This window comes from Balearica regulorum, chromosome 4, assembly GCF_011004875.1.
Source record: "Balearica regulorum gibbericeps isolate bBalReg1 chromosome 4, bBalReg1.pri, whole genome shotgun sequence".
Taxonomy (NCBI): Eukaryota; Metazoa; Chordata; class Aves; order Gruiformes; family Gruidae; genus Balearica; species Balearica regulorum.
The window spans coordinates 62,433,429-62,454,957 of NC_046187.1; the positions used below are offsets into that span (position 1 = coordinate 62,433,429).

Sequence of the window (21,529 nt, forward strand, 5' to 3'; positions counted from 1 at the left end):
TAGTGGTGAGTCTACTCCATGTATCTTGCTCGGTATTTTGCTAATGATCTGAATATACCCAGAAGCAGGCAGAGTAGCTGTGGGGTTTTTCTCAGCTGTAAAAACTTACATGAGAGGTAGAAACTCATGACAGGCCAGCCATCTTGATTCCTGCTAATTTAGGTTATTCTAGGCTTTTCCCCCCTGCTTTGATTAGTTACTTCATATAGTTACTTTGTAACTATAATCACAGAAATCACAGAAACATAATCACAGAAATGTTATTTTGGGGAAATTATAATCTGATACGGCTTTAGTAATTTATTTACATTGTTAATTGGCGGTGAGACTATAAAAGTTACGAACTACCTCATAAGTTCATGCCTGCCTACATTTGAATAGCACGTATTCACTGGTTGTTATTTATAATTTTGGGGGTATTGAACTGATGGAGATTACTCATGTTGAAAAGCTGCTGGAAGGCCTGAACTAGGAATTAAATTATCATAGTGGCTTCATTTTTGTTAACAGTCTCATTGAAAATATCTTGCTTGCAGGACAATCAAACTCATCAGTGTTCTGCTCCTCCACTTCAGTAGACAAAGTTTTAATCAGTGGCACACTTGATCTTGCAGAATTCAAGGAAAATAATTTCCTGCATTTCTGAGATGAGCAAAAATTCATGTAATCTAGCTTTCAACTCCTGGTACTTTTTTTTCTTTTTCTTTTTGAATAATCAGCTTTACTTCATTCTGTTGCCTATTTCACGTAACTTCAATTATCAAGATGACCCAATGCTTAGATGGGTTTAGCTCATGGATGAAGAGCAAGAAACTGAATCTGAACACAGGCAAGGCAAATAATAGACTGATGGTGAGATCAAAACATTTTGAAAAATGTCCCATTTTCTCTGAAGTTGTATATTTGCAATTGGTCTTTGCGTTTAGATGGATTTAGAGAACCTTGTTATTCATTTCTGATTGTCTCACATAGCAGCATTTTAAAAAACCCCACTTTTCTACTGTCCTCTTTTTCTTGGAGTTGCCATCCTCTCTTAGTGGTCAATCATCTACCTTCAACTATCTTTTTATCTTTTGGATGAAGTGCAGCAGTGTCTGCAATCTTCACCATATAGCAGACTTATAAAAATGAGTTATATTCCAGGTCCTGTTTTTTTTTTCTTCAAGACTCTTAACAGCCTGGACTCAGCTCTAAGATGAAGACCGTGAGTGCCAAAGCCTGTGCCAGTTTTTTCTTTGGTGTAACTGAACTTTCTGAAGCAAGGGTAAAACTTGCCTGTGCAGTAAGTGTGCAGTAACCAGAAGTACAAGATGGTATAACAAATTTCAACAGTAACTAATAATCATCTAGAGTCTCACTACCTTCTGCTTTAATTGCAAAGACCATTTCTTCTGTCCTCATATACAGCAAAGACTCCCAACAGAATACTGCTGCCTTTTTGATGAGAGGAAGAACGAGCAGATGTTAGTCACCTAGTTTAGTGCGCTGTTTGAAAGTATTCAGATCTTACAGTGATATACACAATCATAAGAAGTATATTGGACATAACAGACCTTTAGAAAAGCTGGGTCTGATAAATTCCTATACCACCACCATTCAGTGGATGGAAAGTATACATTTTCTCTATTTTGATCGACGACATTCAGTTTTCTGAATGCAATTTTATTTCAGCAGAACCTTGTATTTTTTGAATGGTAGCATGTAATTGAAGTTTGGGAGTGTTACTCCGGGATACGTTAGAAAAGCTGTGTTTTGAATAATCTTGATCTGTTATGCTAATATTGAAAAATCTGCACATGTACCTCTTGTGGTTGAAGCTGATGAATCCCATGTGCAGAAGCTGTTCTGGGAACTCCAGGTCTCTCAGGTGGCTTGGAACTGGGCTGTCTAGCCACGTGAAGGTGAAAAAAGCCATCTGGATTTTAGCTAGAATACAGTGAGAAGCTGATGAAAAAAGGCAGAACACTGAAATGATGTTTTAAAGGTGACCGTGGTTGCTGTGGTCTCATCCACTGGTGGTTTCATTCGCAGTTATGCCTAATCTTACATTTTTGTATTATAGACACGAGTTCTCTTCAAAGTTAAACAGAAACCTAAACATTCCGGAATCTCCACTTATTTCTGTTGTAACTAGGTTTTTGCTCCTCTGAGGCTAATTGCTTTTATAAACACTGTCTAACAATGTTGCTTGACTTTTCCAAGGGTCTGGTACTTAAACTGTTGATCTCCTCAAATATTAAACGGATGTAATATCTAGCTCCAGAGGTGTTCATAAAGCAAAATGAAATCATTTGATGGAAGGTGCTAAGAACGCTTTAAAGTATTAGCCTAATAGAAAACCTATCAGTGGACTTTTAAAGCCTTTCCTCTTCAATTTTTATGGACTGTCTTAATTGACTTTAAAAGGCTTTTATGCACTTATGAATAGGCTAAGTAGAAAGTCTTTTTTTTCACCTGCAAATAAGATACAGGGACAGCTTCTAACTTTCTTTTAGAATATCTGATATTACAGGCTTTTGCCCTGTGAGAAGGGATTTTCAACTAATGAAGTCTAGTAAAGTCAGGAATAAGAAAGTTACATGTGTCTGCTAATGCTGAAAACTTGAGAAAAAAAAAGTAACAATGGTGAATAAAAGAATAGTACCCATACAACATTTTGAGGTGTTTATGATTGCAAGCTTTAAAAATAGTGGGGACCACAGCACTCAGTTTAAATGCTACACTGATTATTGGAGGGACACTAAACTGCCTAAACAAAACATACAGCCATGGAGTATCACTTTGTGTTGTAAAACCTTAATTTAGTGGCTACAGCTGAGTTGAATCCTGATCCCCTTGGGACTGTTCTGATACAAATCTGTCTGCTTACATGGAACATGTAAGTCAAAGATGAATGTCTTTTCTATCTCAAATTCTCCATATGCTTCTAAACCAAAGACCTCTAGAAGCCTTGCTTTTCAGGGAATTTCTCAAGAGATCACTCTGTAAAGAAAAGAAAGATATGTTCGTGATGCTCTAGCTTTTGCCTGCAGAAATGGGGTACTCCTTGAGAGGTCTCTCCTCACACTTGGCACTTGATGATACTAGATCTGCTATTGACTCAAGCAGCAGTCCCTGGCCTTAGTCGTGTCTCTTTGCACCAGCCTCAGGGGAATGAGGATGTGCTGTCTGTGAGAAGACAGGACCAGCCTCCACTTGAAAGGTTCACCCTGATTCACCTTATTCCCATACCAGACAGGCTTCGCAGGTAAAAAACCCTCAAACCCCTCCCACGCACACAAAAGAAAACAGTTTCTAGTTTATTTAATAGACTTTGAAAGTCTTTAAGCTGAAAACATGGAAGCAAAGAGCAAACCAAATTAAATTCTAGATCGTATTTAACAAGATGCCTTTCCACCTGCTTTGCTATCCTTTATCTAGTACTCTGGCACATCCTAACTGTGCAGTAATACGTCGTCTGATTCTCTGAAGAGATCTGAGTAATTTTCTCTGTTCCACCTGCACCAGGCCTCTTTCTTTCAGCACAGATGGAGTATTAATGGTTATCCTGAGGTTACTTTTGTTATTCAAACATTTCCTGGATTTTGCTGTTTCTTCCACCCCTCATCAATCCATTTGTTCCAAGTTCCTTACAAGAGTTTATTTTATTTTATCTCCACTTTACTCCTTCCTGCCCACATGGTGCTGGTAGCTGTAGCAAACAGTTATTTGTGGATCTTATTATGTTTGGTTACACACTTCTAGTAATAGAAGTAACGCACAGAGGTTTTTGCTTCATTGCCAACATCACAGTAACAATGATGTTAGCGTGCTAGATCACGCCATAGACAAATAGATTATTAGCCATTTCGGTAATGGCTGGTTGACTGAAAACATCTACAAATGGTCTGGAGGAGCAATACATAATGCTATAAATAAGTTTTCAGATCTTGTTTTGCTGCCAGCAGAAGTGTGCTCTGCAGAGGCCTTGAATAGGTTTGGAGTAGTTCAGAGCTATAAGAAACAACTACAGCTGGATCTCCATTAGTAACTGATCACTGTGCAATTAAGCTTAACCTCCTACCAGTGACAGTCCCCCAGAGGCAACTCTCTGAACTTCAAATGAAGAGATTTTGAGCTAGAGCAAATGGTTAACAGCAGGATGAGGAACAATTTTCGAACGACAAAGATAAGAAAAACCCCAGACATTTAAGAACTCATGATCTGTTCTGAGACTTGTAAAGAACATTGCATTGGAGATGCAGATAGTATGTCCATTGCTAGAGGAGAGGAAGTAGGGTAAATGACACCCACTGAAGTGTGTAAATACATCAGTTATTAGGGGAAAAAAAAAAAGGGAAAAGAAAAACAAAAAAAAGAGAAGAGAAAGGAGAAGAGTCCATACTGTAGGATTTTCAGTTCAAAATGTAGGAACTTTGGTTCAAACCATTTTATAGTGCAAACTTTATCTGAATAGCATAAATAGCTCAGAAGTCAGGCTATGCTGGAGTACAGATTCAGGATAGAATGCACTAACACTTAATACAAAGATGAAACATGCAATGTCAAGTTGCTTAAAATTTTAGAAGTGAGACGCTTTGAACAATGACCCCTCAGACAGAAGGGAAGAAAACAATTCAAGAAGGATGGTGAAGTGGAAAGGAATTCTGTGCCTTAATTGTTGCTGTCTGAAAAGCTGAAATAAATTCTTAAACCACATCAAGTTTTGTGGGCCACTGATGAACAGCACTGACAGGCTGAAGTCTCTGAAGGAAAATACTGAAGCAATTTGAGAAACAAATCATTGTGGACATAGTGAACACCTTGTTTCTGATGTAGTTTCCATGTTCTGTTGCTGGGAACCTTCCTGCTGTATTTTTACCTGGTTTAGGGCTCTTTGACCTCACATGGAACAGAACTGCCTGTCGCAAAGGCTCCTCTGGATGATGAATTCAGGTCTTCTTGTCTAGCCTTCATTCAGACAAAGTCTACTCACACCAAAAAGGTGAGTTTCTACTACACGCAGGTGTGTTTCATGGTATTCCATGCTCATGCCACATTTGAAGACTGGAGAAGAGATTTCCTCGACAAATAGAATGGTCAAAGGATTCCATGGGTATTACTAAATGGTGGTTTCTTCCTTAAAGTATCAGGTGAGGAGCTTCGGTGGGCCTTTGATCAGAGTTGTGGCAGAAAATGATCTCTTGTATTTTCCATTGATGGCTATGGGCTGTTATGACTGTGCTGGGTGCTGCTAAACAAACCACTGGCCCTCCCAGTTATGATTTAGAAGCAAAAATAGTATTTTTTTTTAAATGAAAAGCATTTAATATATTCTTATATGAAATAGAAAAATTCTGAAAATAAATTACCAACTACAGTATTTGCTTTCCATTTATAATTATCTGTGTTTTGTGATATTAATGTTAGCTGATGAAGAAAATGTTCCCCTTGTGAGAGGACCACGCTTGAGGTGCTGGGCATGCAGTCAGGATAAGGAATACTCAAGGAAGATGCTCAACGTAATCCAATCTATTTCCACTAATTGTTTGGCAAACAGTTTTAAATCACTATCTTCAGTGTGATTTCACTGTGTCCGATGAACAATTTGACGACGGCTTATGCCGTCAGTGCTCCTTTCCCTTAGGACCAGGAGGGTTCCCTGCTGATGTGGGTCGCCTTTGCAGGGCGGCGTTGTCTCCACGGCTGCCACAGGAGCAGGCGGCTGGATGCCCCGGTACGGGCGGGAGGGAAGTCACGTTGCCGGTGCCACTGACACGCTTAAAACAAGTTATTCCGCTTTTCACTTGCTCCTTGAAAACGGGGTGCTGAGGGAAATGTCCCCATAAAAAGGGGGAAAAGCGAGGGGAAATGGTACCTGACAGGACGGGGACGCGCTGACGACTCTGAGGCGAAGTTTCCCGCGGGCGGGCGGGAGGCGGTGGCTGGAGGAGGTGCACCGCTCCCCCTCAGGCGCCCGCCGCGGGGCGGCCCGGGCCGGATTGCGGCGCCGGGGTCACGCCTGTGCCCGCACGCCCCTCGCCGGCTTCGGGTCGCACGCTGGAAAGCGTGCTCCAACTTTTCAGGCGCGGTGCGGCACGGCGCGGCGCGGCGGGGGGCGGGGCGGGGCGGGGGAGGCCGGGCCGCGGCCGGGAGGGCGGGCTCGCCCGCGGCGGCGCTGCCCCGGCGCGGCGGGGGAGGACGCGCGTCGCCACTTGCCCGCTCCTTCCCCCGCCGCGGTGCGGTCGCGGGTCTTGCAAGCGACCCCTCGTTTCCTTGCGCAGACTGCGCTGCCGAGCAGGGACGGGGGTGGGTGGGGATGGAGAGGTCGCCTGGCGCTGGTGATTCAGTGCCGGGGTCTGTAGCACAGCCCGTCCCCGGCGGCGGCGGCGGCGGAGTGAGCGCGCGCACGTGACGCCGGCTCCGGCTCTCGGTGCCGCCACAAACAGCCGCGCACACACACACTCACGCACGGACACACGCGCTCCCCTCTCCTCCATCCAGCCTCGCTCGCACGCACAGCGCAAGCCGCCGCCAGGGCGAAGCTGTCGGCACACTCCGCGGTGGCAGAGCATCAGCAGCGGCGGCGGCAGCGACCGCGCAAGAAGCAAGAGTTTGCGAAGGCTGCTGCGTGCCTTCCCGAAGAGGTTTTGCGCCCAGAGGATGGCTGGCTGCGGGCTCTCAGAAGACGCTTGCTTCTCCTCCTTCTTTTACAACTACACCTCCTCCTGGGAGACCTCCTACAACCAGGTAAGAGGTGGCCGGTGCTGCCAGGCGCGCTCGCCGCCGCTGCGCCCGCCGGGCTCCTCGGGGGAGGCGAAGGTGGTGCCAGCGTGTGCAGGAAGGGGCTGGAAGTGTTTCTGTTCAGCGTGTGTGTGTGTGTGGAACCGGCCGATGAAAGAAATGAGAGAAAAGAGCCTTTTTCTGTGTGCCTTTCAGCCCCTTTCCCTCCGCCTCCGCCCCTCCCGTGAGGAAGAGGAGCGGGAGGAGGGCTGAGGAGCGGGAGCCGTAGTGCGCGGAGGGCTGCGCGTTACCCGGGAGCAACTCGGGGCACAACAAGGCAACTGGCAACTCGAGCGAAGCGTCCCCGAGCCTCCCCCTCGGCTGCGCTCGTCGCCGTCTTCCGCGCACTGAGGGCCCCCGCCGAGGGCAGCCGGGCGAGTTTGCCGAGGCGGGGGGAAGTAGGCGTGCGAGTGCCAGGCTTGGTGCGTGAAGGACCCCCCACCCTCCTTACACACACACCCGTTCCCCTCTCAGAAATGGCTGCATATGCCTTCAACCTCGTCATTTTGGATCCTGCCTAGGTGGAAATAGTTCGGCTTCCCCATCTCTCCTTCTGGTTCAGCCCCTCACCCCCCTCCACGTACTTAACTTTGATGACTGTGCAATGCAGAGCGCGCAGCCGGATAACGCCGGCTCCTCCAGCCGGGTCGGTCTCTCCCGCCCGCGCCGTGGTTCGGGCCGCGGGGGGTGGCTGGCGAGGTGGTGAGGGAGAGTGAGGAGAAACCAGAAATCGCTCCTCAGAGGTACAGAGCTATTCTGGGAGCCTCCAAAACGTCTTTAATTAAATAACTGTTGTAGTCTGCTGCCCCCGCTGCTTGTTTGGTGAAAGTCTACAGGCAACTGTCATTTATAAACTACATCTGTGTGTGTGAGTGCGTGCGTGTGGAAGGGGGTTGCTGCTGCTGGCGTGACAGGAAAAGTTGGGCAGCGGGTGGAAGCGGGCGGCGGGGGCGAGAGAGCCGCCCGCGGCCCCTGAGGCGGCCAGGGGCTGCGGGGTGGGGGGGTCGCCTCCCCGCTCCCTCCCGGTGGGGGGCTGAGTTGATGGGAGAAAGCGCAGACCACAGCCCCGGTTTGCAGGAAACCGAAATCCCCAAACTAGGAGTTGCCAGTTCAAGGTTCCATCTCACAGCCAGGGATCGAGAAACTGGGCGCTCCTCCCTGACTCCGGCAGTCAGCAACACCGAGCGGCGAGGAGCGGGGCCCCTCCTCCGGCGGCAGCCGGCCGGGCGGCGCAGTTCGGGGGCCGGGCCGTCGCGGTGGGGCCCTGGAGCCCTGACAACCGCGTCGTCCCTCGAAGCCGCCGAATAAATACTGATCTCTGGTGTCCCGGGTGCGAGCGGACGCTTGTCGGGCCCGTCTCGGAAGGCACCCCGTGCTGGGTAAAGCACGAGTTTGCCGCCCCGGTCAGGGAAGAGTCCTAGCAGCGAACAAGCCAGGCTCGCTGGCGTTGCGGGGGGGCGGTGGGGGTGTTCGTGTGGGGAACAGGCACCGTAGGCACGTATCGCCCAGCGGCACTGCTGAATTGCCGTCTCCCGAGTGCCCTGGAGCCCCTCTGGCTCGATGAAGTCGTCAGGTGTTGCCGGCGGCCCCGCGCCTGGCGGGGCGGGAGGGCGGCAGGTGCGCGGGGGTGGCGGCCGTTGGCCGGTCCGAAACGGCCACGGCGGGCTGGCGGCTGACAGGGCCGGGCGGGGCGCCGCCTGAACCCGCCACCCGCGGCAGGCCGCGCGAATTGAGGGTCCTCAGCAGCACGGCGTGCCCCACCGCCCGGGGTGGCTGCGGCGTAACTTTGCTCAGTGCTTACCGCGAGCGGTGGCTTGGGGTGGCCGCTGCTGCTGAGCCCGTGCTGGTGCGTGTTTCTCTGCACATACGAGTGCCCACGCGTATCTGTGCGCACACGGGTGCCGGTGTGTTTATATGCACAGAGAACGTACGTTATCATCCTGCTAAACACGAGTCCACGCGAGTAACTGAGCTTTAAAAGGACTTATGCCTGGTATCAAAGGCAGGCAGTCATACGAAGACTGCTTTGAAACCATCAGAGGAGGAAAATGGTTAGGAACGCAGACAATAAAATCAGGTTTAAACCAGTTCCTTTATCTAAAGTTAGTTTCATTGTGTAGAGAAACAGTTCCGTGAAAGAATGGCATTGTGAAATGATAGGTTCCCTTAGATTTCTTTTCAGGAGAGCAAGCCCGTATCACAATGGAAGCAGGAAGAATTACTGACAAATCCAGAGTTGATCTATTCTAAATACCAATGTTGAACCGTATCTAAGGGAAAACGGGGGAGATAATTCAGGATGCAGAAGGTCTATTTATAGAAGGACTATATAAACTGTAGGATATATACACAAAGTTGAATTAAATATGCATGATTAGGAAAGGAGTTTAGAAGGAGAAGGTGTAATCATTATATAGCATTACAACGGGAACAGATGAGCTTGCAAGACTTTCCAGGGTGAAGATGAGAAGAATTTTTAAGATACATATTCTTTCTGGTGCTCAAGGCTCCTTTCTATTTTCATCTTTTGCGTATTATGTTAGCATTTACATCAGTCAAATTCACCAGCTGAGGATTAGCAGTAGATGTTAGTCTGAATATGAAATCAAAATGAATATGGGATTTTGCTGCAAATAGATTTTTCTTACAAGTTTTAACACTTAAAAAGGCAGAGTTGGCTTAAATTTGACAGCCATATTCGTGGTTGGTTGTTTTTACCTGAATTGCATCCAAAAAAAAAAAAAAAAGCTTGCAGACCATTTCTTCTTGCTAAAAATAGCAATGTAGCTGAAATAGAATTTGTTTTGTATATGCTGTTTAAAACAAAACAGCAAACAGAAAAACTTTAAAACAAAGTGCTGAGATGAGAAGATGGGTTGACTACTGGAAAAATAGTTTTTTATTCCTAGATCAATATGATGCACTCTCAACATCTAGTACAAGGTAAAAAGATCCCTTGTATAATATCAATAGCGGTTCAGCCATAGCTTACTAAAAGAATCTTTTCCTGGCATCTCAAGACTTTAATGAGAATATAAGTAATCAAAATAAGACTTAATGATGGAACCAGTCAGGTTAAAGAGAACAGTGATTTCTTCTAGAAGCATAATATATGGACAGTTTTGAAAGCAGAGTTAGGACATATGCTTTGTAATTCAGGAAGGTTGAGAGATGTGTTTCAACTTTTATATTTTTGATGCATTATTGCAGTTCATTTTTAAGCACAAGATTATATGTGTGATCTGTTGGTAATATTCTTGGAAGAAACTTTTTCCATTGCATATTAAATTCCAAAGTGCATTGCAGAAAAGCTTGTATCGGAAAAAATGTGTCTAGAAACTTTATGAAGTCTGTTTTGAATCCATTTCTGAGACAGTCTTCCAGAAAATAAGGCTGTATAATAGTTATAAATAAGACTTTGCATTACTAAGAATTCCAAAAAGATTGACTATTCTCTTGAAGTTTGCTATCTTTTTTTACAGTTATTTTAGTATAGGGACGTAACCATTTTGCTAAATTCTAGACTAGACAAACTTGTAGACTTAAATCCTGAGGACTCTAAGTTGTGGTTACATAAATGTACCTGTGTTGTTTTGCCAATGTGTGTAAACCTGAGGGAAGGAAGAGCCAGCAGATTTGCTGTTGATTCATTCTGTGATCTGCATTTTTAGACTGTCAATAAACATCCTACTTTTAGTTTTTTATTTTGTGAATATGTGTTCGTCAGAAACTTCCTGAGTGTTTCTTCTGGCTTACTGAAATTCTCTTTACATCTGTTTCTTAATTAGTAGTCATGAGGAAAGAACAGCTATTTCTAAGTACTGCAAAGTGGGTATTCAGCCTTGTAAGAGCAGTGGTATTCTTGGGCATAACCTGTCCATGCTGAACTGGCAGCATTATTTGTATCAATTATTTTTCACTCTCCAGTCCAGAACTGGATATGTTGTTGTGTTACTAATCTATATGGTTGGGAAGTGCTTGAAAATCATTTGAAATGTAGTTCATGAATGAAATCCTATGACTAAGGCATAAATCTGGATACTTATTTTAATTCAACCTGGAGAAAATCCCTGCAGTACAGAAGTAAAATGAGAGCATGCTGCCTGATTACTGCCATTATTTCAGAGATTTTTTTCCCTGCAACGCTCAGCTGAGGGCTTGTTACCTGGCATCATCTCTTTGTCCTGTGTTTTCAAACATGGCAATACTTTATACAACATACTTTGACAGAATGTATTCTGTGGATATAGGTAAGTCAGTGAAAGATTAAGCTAAGAGCCAGCTCTGTGGCTTGGCTCTTCATCTTTGCGTATGCAGGGACAAAAGTACCCCAATGCAGTCAGAGCTTTCTGCCAGTATTTTTGGGGTGCTGTACTGAATGTAGTGTGTTGCTTTTATGCATTTTCTTCTTTTAACTAGAGTAGGTCCAATGGCCATTTCTATTTTGGTCCATAGCCAGTGCAACTTTTTGACTTATTTTTGTTTCCATGGTTTCTGGATGTTTTTTTTTATTATTTTTTTTTTAATTTGAATAGTAGAACTCAGAGTCTATGCAGGTTTGGAAATACATTAGATGAGTTTGTGTTAATGCACTGCATATGTATAGCATATACTAAGTATGGATGTGTATGAGGATGTTGAATGAGAGATACTATATCAACCTGCACAATATCGGGCAGTTCACTTTATGATTTTTGTAGGCCTCTTTTTTTAATGGAAAAAGACTCAGTTGATAGTTGTACATTATTTGGCTGTGAAAGCCAATGGAATAGAACCGTCATTCAACTTCAGTTATATTTTAGCAAAGCCTAAAACATCTCTGCAAATTAAAAGGACACTGCCAAAACTGAATTAGTTAAGAAAAAGCAGCAATCCTTGTTTAGTATTAACAGAAAAAAACCTTGGTAATTTAAAAAAAAAAAAAAAGTTAATCGTGGATTTGAAATTTTCCTGACTTTTCTGTATCCAAGGGGTGTTATATACTGGTGCACAAAGCCAGGAAAATAGAACACTGTAAAAATGAAAGTGAAACCAAAGAGGCCTATTTTCTTGGCAAAAGATAAACAATAGGGTAATGGGGAAGATGTAGTTCAATAAAACAGGTAAGAGACTTTAAAAAAATGTTGTGAAACATGATTATCTTCTTTCAGAGATTAATACCTTAATTAGTCATTCAAAACAGTAACTTTGAAAAGTTTGCCATTGCATAGTATTTAGAGAGTAGATTTCAAAACATATTTTCTGTCCATTTCCCATGTTGTTATTCTGGTTGTTGTTTAATAAACCTATCCACAGTCTGGATGAAAAAATCAGTGTATTCTGATGGCAGTCTCATCTGGCAAAACCCCCCCTAGTTTAACTTGGGTACAGACCATTTCCTCATGCCCCAGAGCAAAACAGCTAAATTAGCGGTACAGTAGAGCACAATTATGTGAGTTTAAAGCACATGCAGAAAATGGGCAAGATGTTATTTTTGTATCTTAGTATAGAAGAAAGGCTTATGTGCAAATTGTAAGTTACAGTTGTGGCTGTGGTGAACTAATGCATTTTAGTGTTTTATACATAAGACGGGATTTGAAAAAATACAGTTGTGTTCAGGAGAAAATGTCTGTAGTTCTAGCAGTGTAGGAAGAGGGCAGGGAGTTCTTAGCTGGTCAAATGTTCATGTGGTCTAAGCAGAAATGTAAAAGTGCAGGGTTTGCATTGGAATGAGAATGGGGTCACCCACCCTTTGTACTCATCATCAGGGAAGCAGAACCTTCTTCCAGAGAGACCATAGGAAATCAATGAGTACACTTTGCTAGTGTAGAGATAAATGTGTACTGCAGAAGGGTATTAAATATAAAAGGGCAGCAGTAAAATGATTTACTACATGAAGCAGTGGAACTTTCTTTTGGTCACCTAAAAGGCAATTTTCAATTTTTGATAACATAATTGTAATTTTTGAATACTAATAACTGAAAAAAGCTGGTAAATTAGCTATTTTACAGGGATTTGAGGTATATAATGTAAGCTGGGAGAGGCTTGTTTACAAATGGCAGCTTATTTACAAATATATACATGTTTTTTAACATGTTTTCTTGGCATTTATAATTTAGATTATGATCATCTCATCCGACTTACCAAAAGTTAATGATTTTTTTTAATGTTTTTTCCTGAGGCAGCGTGGATGCTTGCGATCCAGTTTGTCTCGCCATGACCAGAAGGTATCACTGAGGGATACCAGCACAACGGATGCACATAGGAGAGAACCTGACGTACATTTAGGTGTAGAGGCTTAATGAAATGTGGAAGAGCAGGTGCACAGTCCTAATGTGTCGGTGGTTTTTTTATTTCCTCTGATGTGTCTGTTTGCTGTGTGAGCAAATCTCCTTGTACATTTAAAACCTGTAAGACTGTAAAATTGCTAAAAAGGATGGAATCCCAATACTTTTACAATATTTTTTGTCTTAGACTTTGTGTTCTCTGCGAGTGGCAATTGAGATTCCCTTTCTGCTAAGTAGCCATGTGTTATTGTCTTGTCTCTAAAGGTAAAATTAAGGTAAGGAGAGATTAACAGCAGAGTGACCCTTGCTCTGGATATGGCACTTGTGATGCTGTGGTCCTAATTTTGGAAGGAGAAATTGGGCACTCTCAGTTCCTATGAACCCGTTGGGACCTGAAATGATGAGAGGTGTGTCTACACTAGCACTTTTCTTGGGAGCAGGAGTGTGCTGCATTCATCCCGACTCTGCTGTGCTTTGGTTAGTGTTGTGGATTGGTCTTGTTGCAAATTAATGGATTTCCTTTTGGACAGCGCTGAACTGGGAGATGTGTTCCAGGAGCACCCCTAGTGCATTTGAGCTACAAATTGACATTCAACTAATGAGATGAGACCAGAGCTAGGATGAAGTTAAATAATCAAACAAACCACAACCCGAAGTGTGTGGTGTCAAGCATATAGTGTAGGCGACAGATCCTCAGCAGCAGCTGTCTGGCTCTTCCAGTCTTCCAGTTCTGTATTGCTTGCTCGTGTAGACAGCCTCTGGACATAGATGAGTTTACCTAGCAGGGAGCGCCTGAAAGCCCGTAGTTAGGAAGCTGGTTGGAGACTCGTGGGTAGAGCGGTCACCTGACATGCAGCCTTACGTCGCAATCATAAGACCATTATTCTTTCCCTCAAAAAGAGGTAGTTTGTGTTGGCATGAAGAGAAAAGGTTTGTTTGATCACTTGTAATATAACACATGAGCGAGTAAGAGGCACTGGTACTTTGGCTCACAAAAGCCCTCCACATTTTTAACCCATTTTATTATTTGCAAGAGCAATTTAGTTCCTAATGTTAACAATGAGTGATTATGATTCTGTACTTCCGTTTACAGCATAAATTAGCATTTTGTTTTCCATTACAGCTTTTGAATGAGGAATTATAATGTATAATTTGCTGCAAATAGATGTTATCATCTCTTTGGATGTGAACAACCACATAAACTTGAGCAAATGATAAAAATGGAATCAATTACTTCTCAAATGGAAGTAGTTTACAAACCTTCACATACAAAATGGCAACAGTAGCTGGTTATTGTAACAAATAATTAGTTTTTTTAAAACAACATTTATTGAATTCCATTGACAATTTAGTAATTGTTTGTAGAATATTTAACCATCCCCCTCAGAAAATACATGCGACATAATATATGCATTTTTTAAACTGCAGATTGCCTCTGTAGTCCTTGTGTGAAGCTGTACTCATGTATATTCACCTGTACAAACGTTCAGAAGGGGAGCACTGAGCCACAAATCACACTGATGATGATGATGATTAGAGAGCTTCACAGTATTCTGGAATTAGTAGATCAAAATTGAAATTGTAGAGGAGAGAAGAGTATGTGTTGTGGGCTGTATCCAAAGCCTGCTGAAGGCGATGTGAATTTTTCTGCCACTTTTGAACTTATGATCTAGGTCCTGGTTATTAGAAGGATAAAGAAGAGATGTTATTGTAGTTGCCTGAATGAGTGAGTGCTCTAAGTCTTTACTGGAGGGGAAGGTAGTATCTTGTACTTTAATGAGTTTACTAGCTTGAATTTCATGAACACGTTTTCACTGTCTGTTGCTATGATATGTTTCTGTATTATACAGAGTTGTTCATGCTTGGAAAAATACCAGTCCACAGCCAAAATGAATGTGAGAAACAGTCCAGAATCCCACTCATTCTCTGCCCCTTGTAGAGACTTGCTTCATGTCAATTAGGGACATAATCTAAGCATCATTTCCAACCCCTTCCTTTCAAGGAGGATCTCTATATTCTGACATTTTTTACATACTGTTTTGCATGTGTGTTTATTTCTGATCCTCTAAAGCTCTGATCATAAAGCCATCACCTGCATCACCACCTGTCAACCTGAAGTCACCATCCTTTTTCCCACAGTCTTCTCTGGTATCCCCATTGCATCCATCCATTCTGTATGCAGTAAAATCGCTGGTTGAACGTATTGTCTTGATTGTCCCCCACCTTCTGTCTTACTTCACTTAAACATGCAAATCAAAGCCTATACTTTGCCTCATTTGCTTTCTGTTTACAACTGATGCTAGATTTGATGCTTCCTGGGTTGCTTCTTTTTTGCTATCCCCTTTTACTTTGTGAAGTCATGACTCCATTGAGGAAGATCATGTAAGCTTTCCTCTACCTGGTCTCTTGAAAGCCATTGTTGCCTCATTATTGAAAATGGATAAACTTATTTTGTACTTGGAAAACCATGGAACAAGCTGACCAAAACCCAGTCATCACACTGACTGCTACATTTTGCAGTATTCATCTGTTGCTTGTTTCTTTATCTGCTGCCATACTTTGATCAGTCTGTAGATCAGATAAACAATAGTTTTTTATTCTTCTAATAATTAAAAGAAGACTGATGATATCTTTTCTCATTGCTCCACTCTAACAAACATTATAAGTGAAGTAATTAAGGGAAAAAAAAAAGACAAAATGGGAATAGCATAACTTGCAATTCAGGGTGCTATATTCAGCCTTAGAGCCTTCCTTTGAGACCATGGAGCTGATTGCTTAGGATGGCGCTTTCTTGTAATTTTATTTTTGAGGCAGCTGTTGGTTGTGAAAATTTACTTATTTTCTCATTGTGACTAAAAGTCTGATTGTTGTTGTGTTTTTGTTTTTAACTTTCTGAACAAACTGTCTTGGACTGGGGCAGGAGGTGAATGTTACGACACTGAGTATTTGAAGAGAGGCTTTTTGAAGCTTAGAGTGGGCATCTGTTGTAGTATTAATTCCTGAAGAGCTGCTGGAACTTTGTTTTAGAAATATGTGCGTGGCTTCATAAAATATATCCACAGTCGTCATGGGGTCCCTGGATTGAACAATTTACAATATGTCAGAGGTATATTTGGATTGTAAAAACTCACTCCAGCAAGACAACTCACTTCAACCATTTTTCCCCAATTTTTTGTTGAGTTAAACAGCACATTGTGACTTGATGTATCTGCTAAACTTTGACTTTATTCATGAAGCTTCTAATGATATCTGTCTGCTATATCTATATGCTTATAGTTTGCTTAGGCCTTGATCCAGCAGACCACTTAATTTCTTAACTGTAAACTCTTGAAGTCAAGGTAGCTTCTTACAGGTTTAAAATGAGTGTGTGGTGTGTTGGATTTGGGCCTTAGACAGCTATTTCTTGAGGTAAGAGAACTTTGTTTCCTTCTTGTTTGTCAAGTACTTGCCATACTTCCAGTACATTAAAAGTATTGATGGTAATTATGGCAGTGGGAGCAAGAAAGCAATGAGGAGATCGAGGAAATCTGGTAATGTTTACAGTATTGTTCACTGGCAGTTCAGTCTCTTTCTTTGTTAAATGGATTTACAAATAAAAGATGATTCCTCTTCCTCTCCCAAGCAAGAAGCCTTGTGATGAAATTAATACATAGTGCATTAAAATGCAAAATGACGTGCAGTGACATAAAGCCATGCATGTAAGATACGTAAGGATGGGAAACTCCTTTTGGATCGTGAGGTTTAAAAAAAGAAAAAAAAAAGTAAAACATGTAATGGTTAAAAAAAAAAAAAGGTTGTAAGTGGGACATGCACCAACTTAAATATTTAAGCCATGTGAAACAATGAGTAAATGACTAAATAAATTAGCAAACAAAGGTAAGGTTGCACTTCTAGCCTTTTTTATTTTAATCCAAAAGACTGTTAATTGTTGGAGGATTAAAATAATTCATACTCAAGGATAGAAAGAGATAACAGTGTGCAGAAGCTTGGATGCTCCAGCTATACAAGAAACAGTGAAAGGAATACTTTGTGTGACGTCAAAGCCAAAAGAAGGGGAAAAAAAAAAGGGAGGGAGTCATGGCTCTTTGATGTCACTTTCAGAATAAAAATAATGCTGTAAAAGAAATAGCATAATCTTTTTCTATTTATCTAAGTCCCTTTTTCTAAAGAGTTAGGGCAGCATTGTTAATTGATTTTTCTGACACTCATAATAACAATTGTATTAAAAATAATTTACAAAGGATTTTTTTTTTCCCCAGAAGCTGAGCTCTGCAGAGTCTGTTGTAGAAAAGTGGGTAGAGTGTGGATTATTGTACATCACTGTTCTCACATAATTATAATCTGCTTGATTGGTAAAATGCGTTTTGTGGTTTTGCATTGTCCGTTTTCAACCAGTGGTGTCTTTCCAATAAGATTTACTGGTTTAGTAGTAATAGCATCAGGATATCTCATGCCCTTTCAGTATAAATAAAGGTTGTCCTAACAGCTGCTCAGATTGTGCTGGCATAGTAGCTGTCTTTGCTGGAGTGCCAGTTTTTGGCTAGAGTGTTTTAACACACTGGAGCTTTTCTCTGGTTACCAATGGTTGAATCATTTCCAGCTGTGAAAACAGATGTGTGGCTTTTTTGGGAAGTAGAGTTAATTAGGGGAGATTTATGAATTGGTTGTGTTTTTTTTTAAATATGGAGTTAGAGGATGCCTTTAGAAAAGAATTACTTTTTTATGAGCATGAAGTTGGACAGACTATCAAGACATACAGCATTACAAGGAAAATTTTGGGCATACCCATGACAAAAAGAGTCTGCCCATTACCTCCTAAAACCATGTTAACGTGAAAAGAAGAAACACTTACTATTTAAATTGATGACTAGTAAAGTTCAGACAAAACTGGCAAAAAAAAGTGACTAGTTTATCTTAGTGCATGTTTTGTATTAATATTGCTATTTGGCCATTTTGTAAGGCAGCTCACAGTCTTTTCTAATTTGTATGGGCCAACACTTCACACATGTTCTCATTAAGTTTTTTGTTTTCTTCATCTTTGGCTTTTGTTTTTGAAAGGAATTCTCTGGGTGAAAACTCTGGAAAATACTTCCCATGTTTCAGACATTCTTTTCCCTTTTGTGTTTAGCATATTGATTTGCACCTTTAACATTGATGTCTGGCTATTTTTGAATCTGCTGGTAGGCATGACACAGTTGTTTCGGAAAAGGGAACTTTTTGTGTGAAGAAACACTTTCGTGATTTCTTTTTTACTCTTGTTCTTGATTGTTACATAAAATAAATGGCAAAGGATGAGAAAAAACCAAAACAGCAACTTGTTTAATTTTTGTTAGTTTTGTTGGAAATAAGTGTGATATGAAATGGAAAGCTATTTGTTACAGCATTCTGAAAGAAGGATGTTGTTCCTTGTGCATATTGCGCGTATGCTAGGGCTGCAGGGTGTATTGCACACTAAAACCCCAGATGTACAGAAGTGACTCTAGAATCATCACTAAACCTTCATGTCTAAAGGAGCTATAAATTCACTGAGCATCATTCAGCTTTTCTAAGACTACTAAAACTGTAAGCTAGCAACGCGAACAGAAAGAAGAGTGTTTATGCATGTATTTTGCATTTTTTTAAAATGGAAAAAAAATAAGTATTTGGAATTATACTACTATTATAAAAAAACGAAACAACTTGTGGAGATCACAACCATACATATCCACGAAACCACCGAACTTTTCTTCTCCAATGAGTGGATTGAGCTATACTGTCAACGATAGGACATATTTGGTGCTTCGGATGCATTCTCTCTTAGAGAGTCTTGATGAAAAGCTTTGCATATTTGGAAGAATATGTTGACTGTCTGGGATTTGCAGAGAATAAGGAGATGATATACTTCTCCTGTTTTAAAAGCAGAGGAAGCTGGGCAGTGGTTTTAGGTGTCTTCTTTAAGGGGCATTGGCCACTCCTTAAGCTGAATGACTGCCTTTGGATTAGTAGTTGCTCAGGATGAAGAATGGATGCGGCAGTGTTACCTGCAGTGTGAATTTCTAAGACTGTACCATGTTAGGTTCCTATTTTTGGATATAATTTTGCCAGATATTGACTGTATGAACTGTTTTTTGCCCCAATTGTATGTCTCAAGCTAGGATTTTTGGGGGTTGGTTTTTTTTTTTTTTAGTGCAGGTATCAGTAAATGTGGTTTTACTGTCTTCAGGAATGTTATTAGATTAAAAAAAAGCATGCAAAATTTCATACTATGATGTATAATTAAATCTTGTCAGCAGGGAAGGAAGGTTAAAGTGTAAATCCATTTTTTTAATAGAAGATTTGTTGGTGGGTTGGGTGGTTTTTTTAGTGAAGAATTATTAAGTATATGACAAAAAGCAAACAAGAGAATAAAAGGGCTGGCATATTGAGAAATATTTTATAAAAATATTAATTCTTTTGTACTTTAGAAGAGGTAAAGCAAAGTGGCAGCAAAAGTCAGAGCTGCATTTGATTAGAAATCAAAAGGTTATTAATAGTGCTGATTACTTCAGCTTAGTTATGTCTGCTCTAGTATTACTCTTATTTGTTTGCAACACTAATCAAGCTCACTGTAAGCCCTTATCTTTGACCAGCCAGAAGAAATCATAAAAGGAAATAATTGTTTAGTGAGAAAGACTTTGATAACAGCATGACTCTTGTGTGGGAGACAAGGAGATAACACTGTCTGAATGAAATGATATAACCAAGGTAGCTAAGGTGATAAATTCTTTAGTTGTCTTGTCCTCAGCAGTAAAGTATAGAGCAAATTAAAGATGTCTTTTCAAGAATCATCTTAAGAACTGATGGTATTTGCAATATGCATGTTTCACATTTGCACGTGTAGAGGAAAGGGAGGAGATTTGGTGTTGAGAGTAATATGATTTTGTAAAACCACAGATTTACCCACTGAGTTTGACCGGGCGATTCAGCCATTACTTATTATCCAGTTATCTCTCTTTTGAACTGAAAACTGTGGTTAGTGTTTAACTTTTATTTGACCAAAATATTTTCCAAAATTTAGAGTACTTCTCTGAAGGAAGGCATCAAGCATTCAGTAGAGCGTTTGATACTTACTGCACTGTTTAATTATCCTCATTGTTTGCTTTCTTTAGAAAAACCTGTTTTTCATTAGAGTTGTTCAGAATTAATTTTCTAGGCAGAGGTTCTCTTTATGACTTGACCTGGTAGGTTGGGAAGCCCTTAAGTATCTTTTTGTTTCTCCCTCTGAAAAATACTTTTACTCAGGATACCGCTTCTTTTTGTAAAGCTAATCAGAGTGACCTCTTTAAGACTCTTACTGGAGGACATTTTTTGCAGACTTCAAGTACATTTGCATAACTTTTCTGTTTTTCTTCCAATTTTTTGATTTCCCTTTAGGAAAATCAGATGCCAGAAGCATGAGACGGTACTTCAGTATTGGTCTCTCCAGTGCTCTCAGTACTACAGAGAAGAGTTCACTTACCTGCTTCTTTTCATTACATTCAAGGTTTAAATCAATTCTTTTTGCTGCAATATCACAATGAGAGTTCACATGGAGTAACTTGTGTACTTCAATACTTGCTTTTTTAACTGAGTCATGATTATCTAAGATACAGTCTACTGTTCTATATATACATTTTCTGTTCATTGTTCTGCACCTTAGTACTTTGTTTTATCCAAACATACTTTGTTAAATGAGCCTGTTTTCATCATTATGACTTTTTGCCAATCTTATTTCTGTCTACTAATTTTGTCATCATTTTATCTGATGAAATGTTGACTAGTGTGAAGCCTGGCACCAAGCATTGCTGCAACTCAGGAGAAACATCTATGCTAATTCCACATTGTATTTTGTAGTGTCTTTCCTAGCCCCCTTTTAATGTAGTTAATATACTCTTATATAGTATCTTCTTAATTTTTTAATCTGAAAGTCATACTTAAATAAATCAGTTGCCTTGCAGAAAGTCTTCTACGGATGCATAATTACTGAAAAATTGGTGTCATCAAATATTTGAGTTAAAATTACTGGATATTTTTGGTGATGAGATGCCAGCCCTCTAGTTAAGTTACACATGTATGTAGCAGTATGTTAGTTAATATACCTTTCCATGTTACCTGATACACCCTTCCTAGGAGGAGCAGGAACTTTCACATTCATAGTGTGTAAATGAGCATTTTTTTGACAACTTTGGATCTGTAGAGACTGTATCTGAGTTTTCACATGCTTACACTTATAGTGCCTGCACTAAAGAGACAGTGGGAGCAAGACTGTATGCATGATGCATAATATTAGTGTGTCTGTGTACCAGCATGTTGTGTGCACCCTGGATAGCTTTGAAATACTTCCGTCTTTTCCTATATAGGACTCGAATAACTAGAAATGTGCTCAGAATTGGTCTAGATGGGGGACAGCTTCCCACCCTGGCACAAAATAAAGCTTTAAGGTATTCTTGGATCCTTAATTTAATGTGAAAAGAAAAAAAAATATTAAAGGCACAACTTCTGAT

The 21,529-nt window shown here is 41.1% G+C and overlaps 1 protein-coding gene across 1 annotated transcript in view; it reads left to right on the forward strand.

The window, feature by feature from the left end:
* The first annotated feature begins 6,302 nt into the window (after positions 1-6,302).
* PPARGC1A (PPARG coactivator 1 alpha) overlaps positions 6,303-21,529 on the forward strand; it is a 372,497-nt gene continuing 357,270 nt past the window's right edge. Inside the window, exon 1 of the mRNA XM_075752395.1 lies at positions 6,303-6,729. Within this exon, the coding sequence (XP_075608510.1) occupies positions 6,643-6,729 (87 nt within the window). The 5' untranslated portion in view covers positions 6,303-6,642. The remainder of the gene's footprint in view (positions 6,730-21,529) is intronic.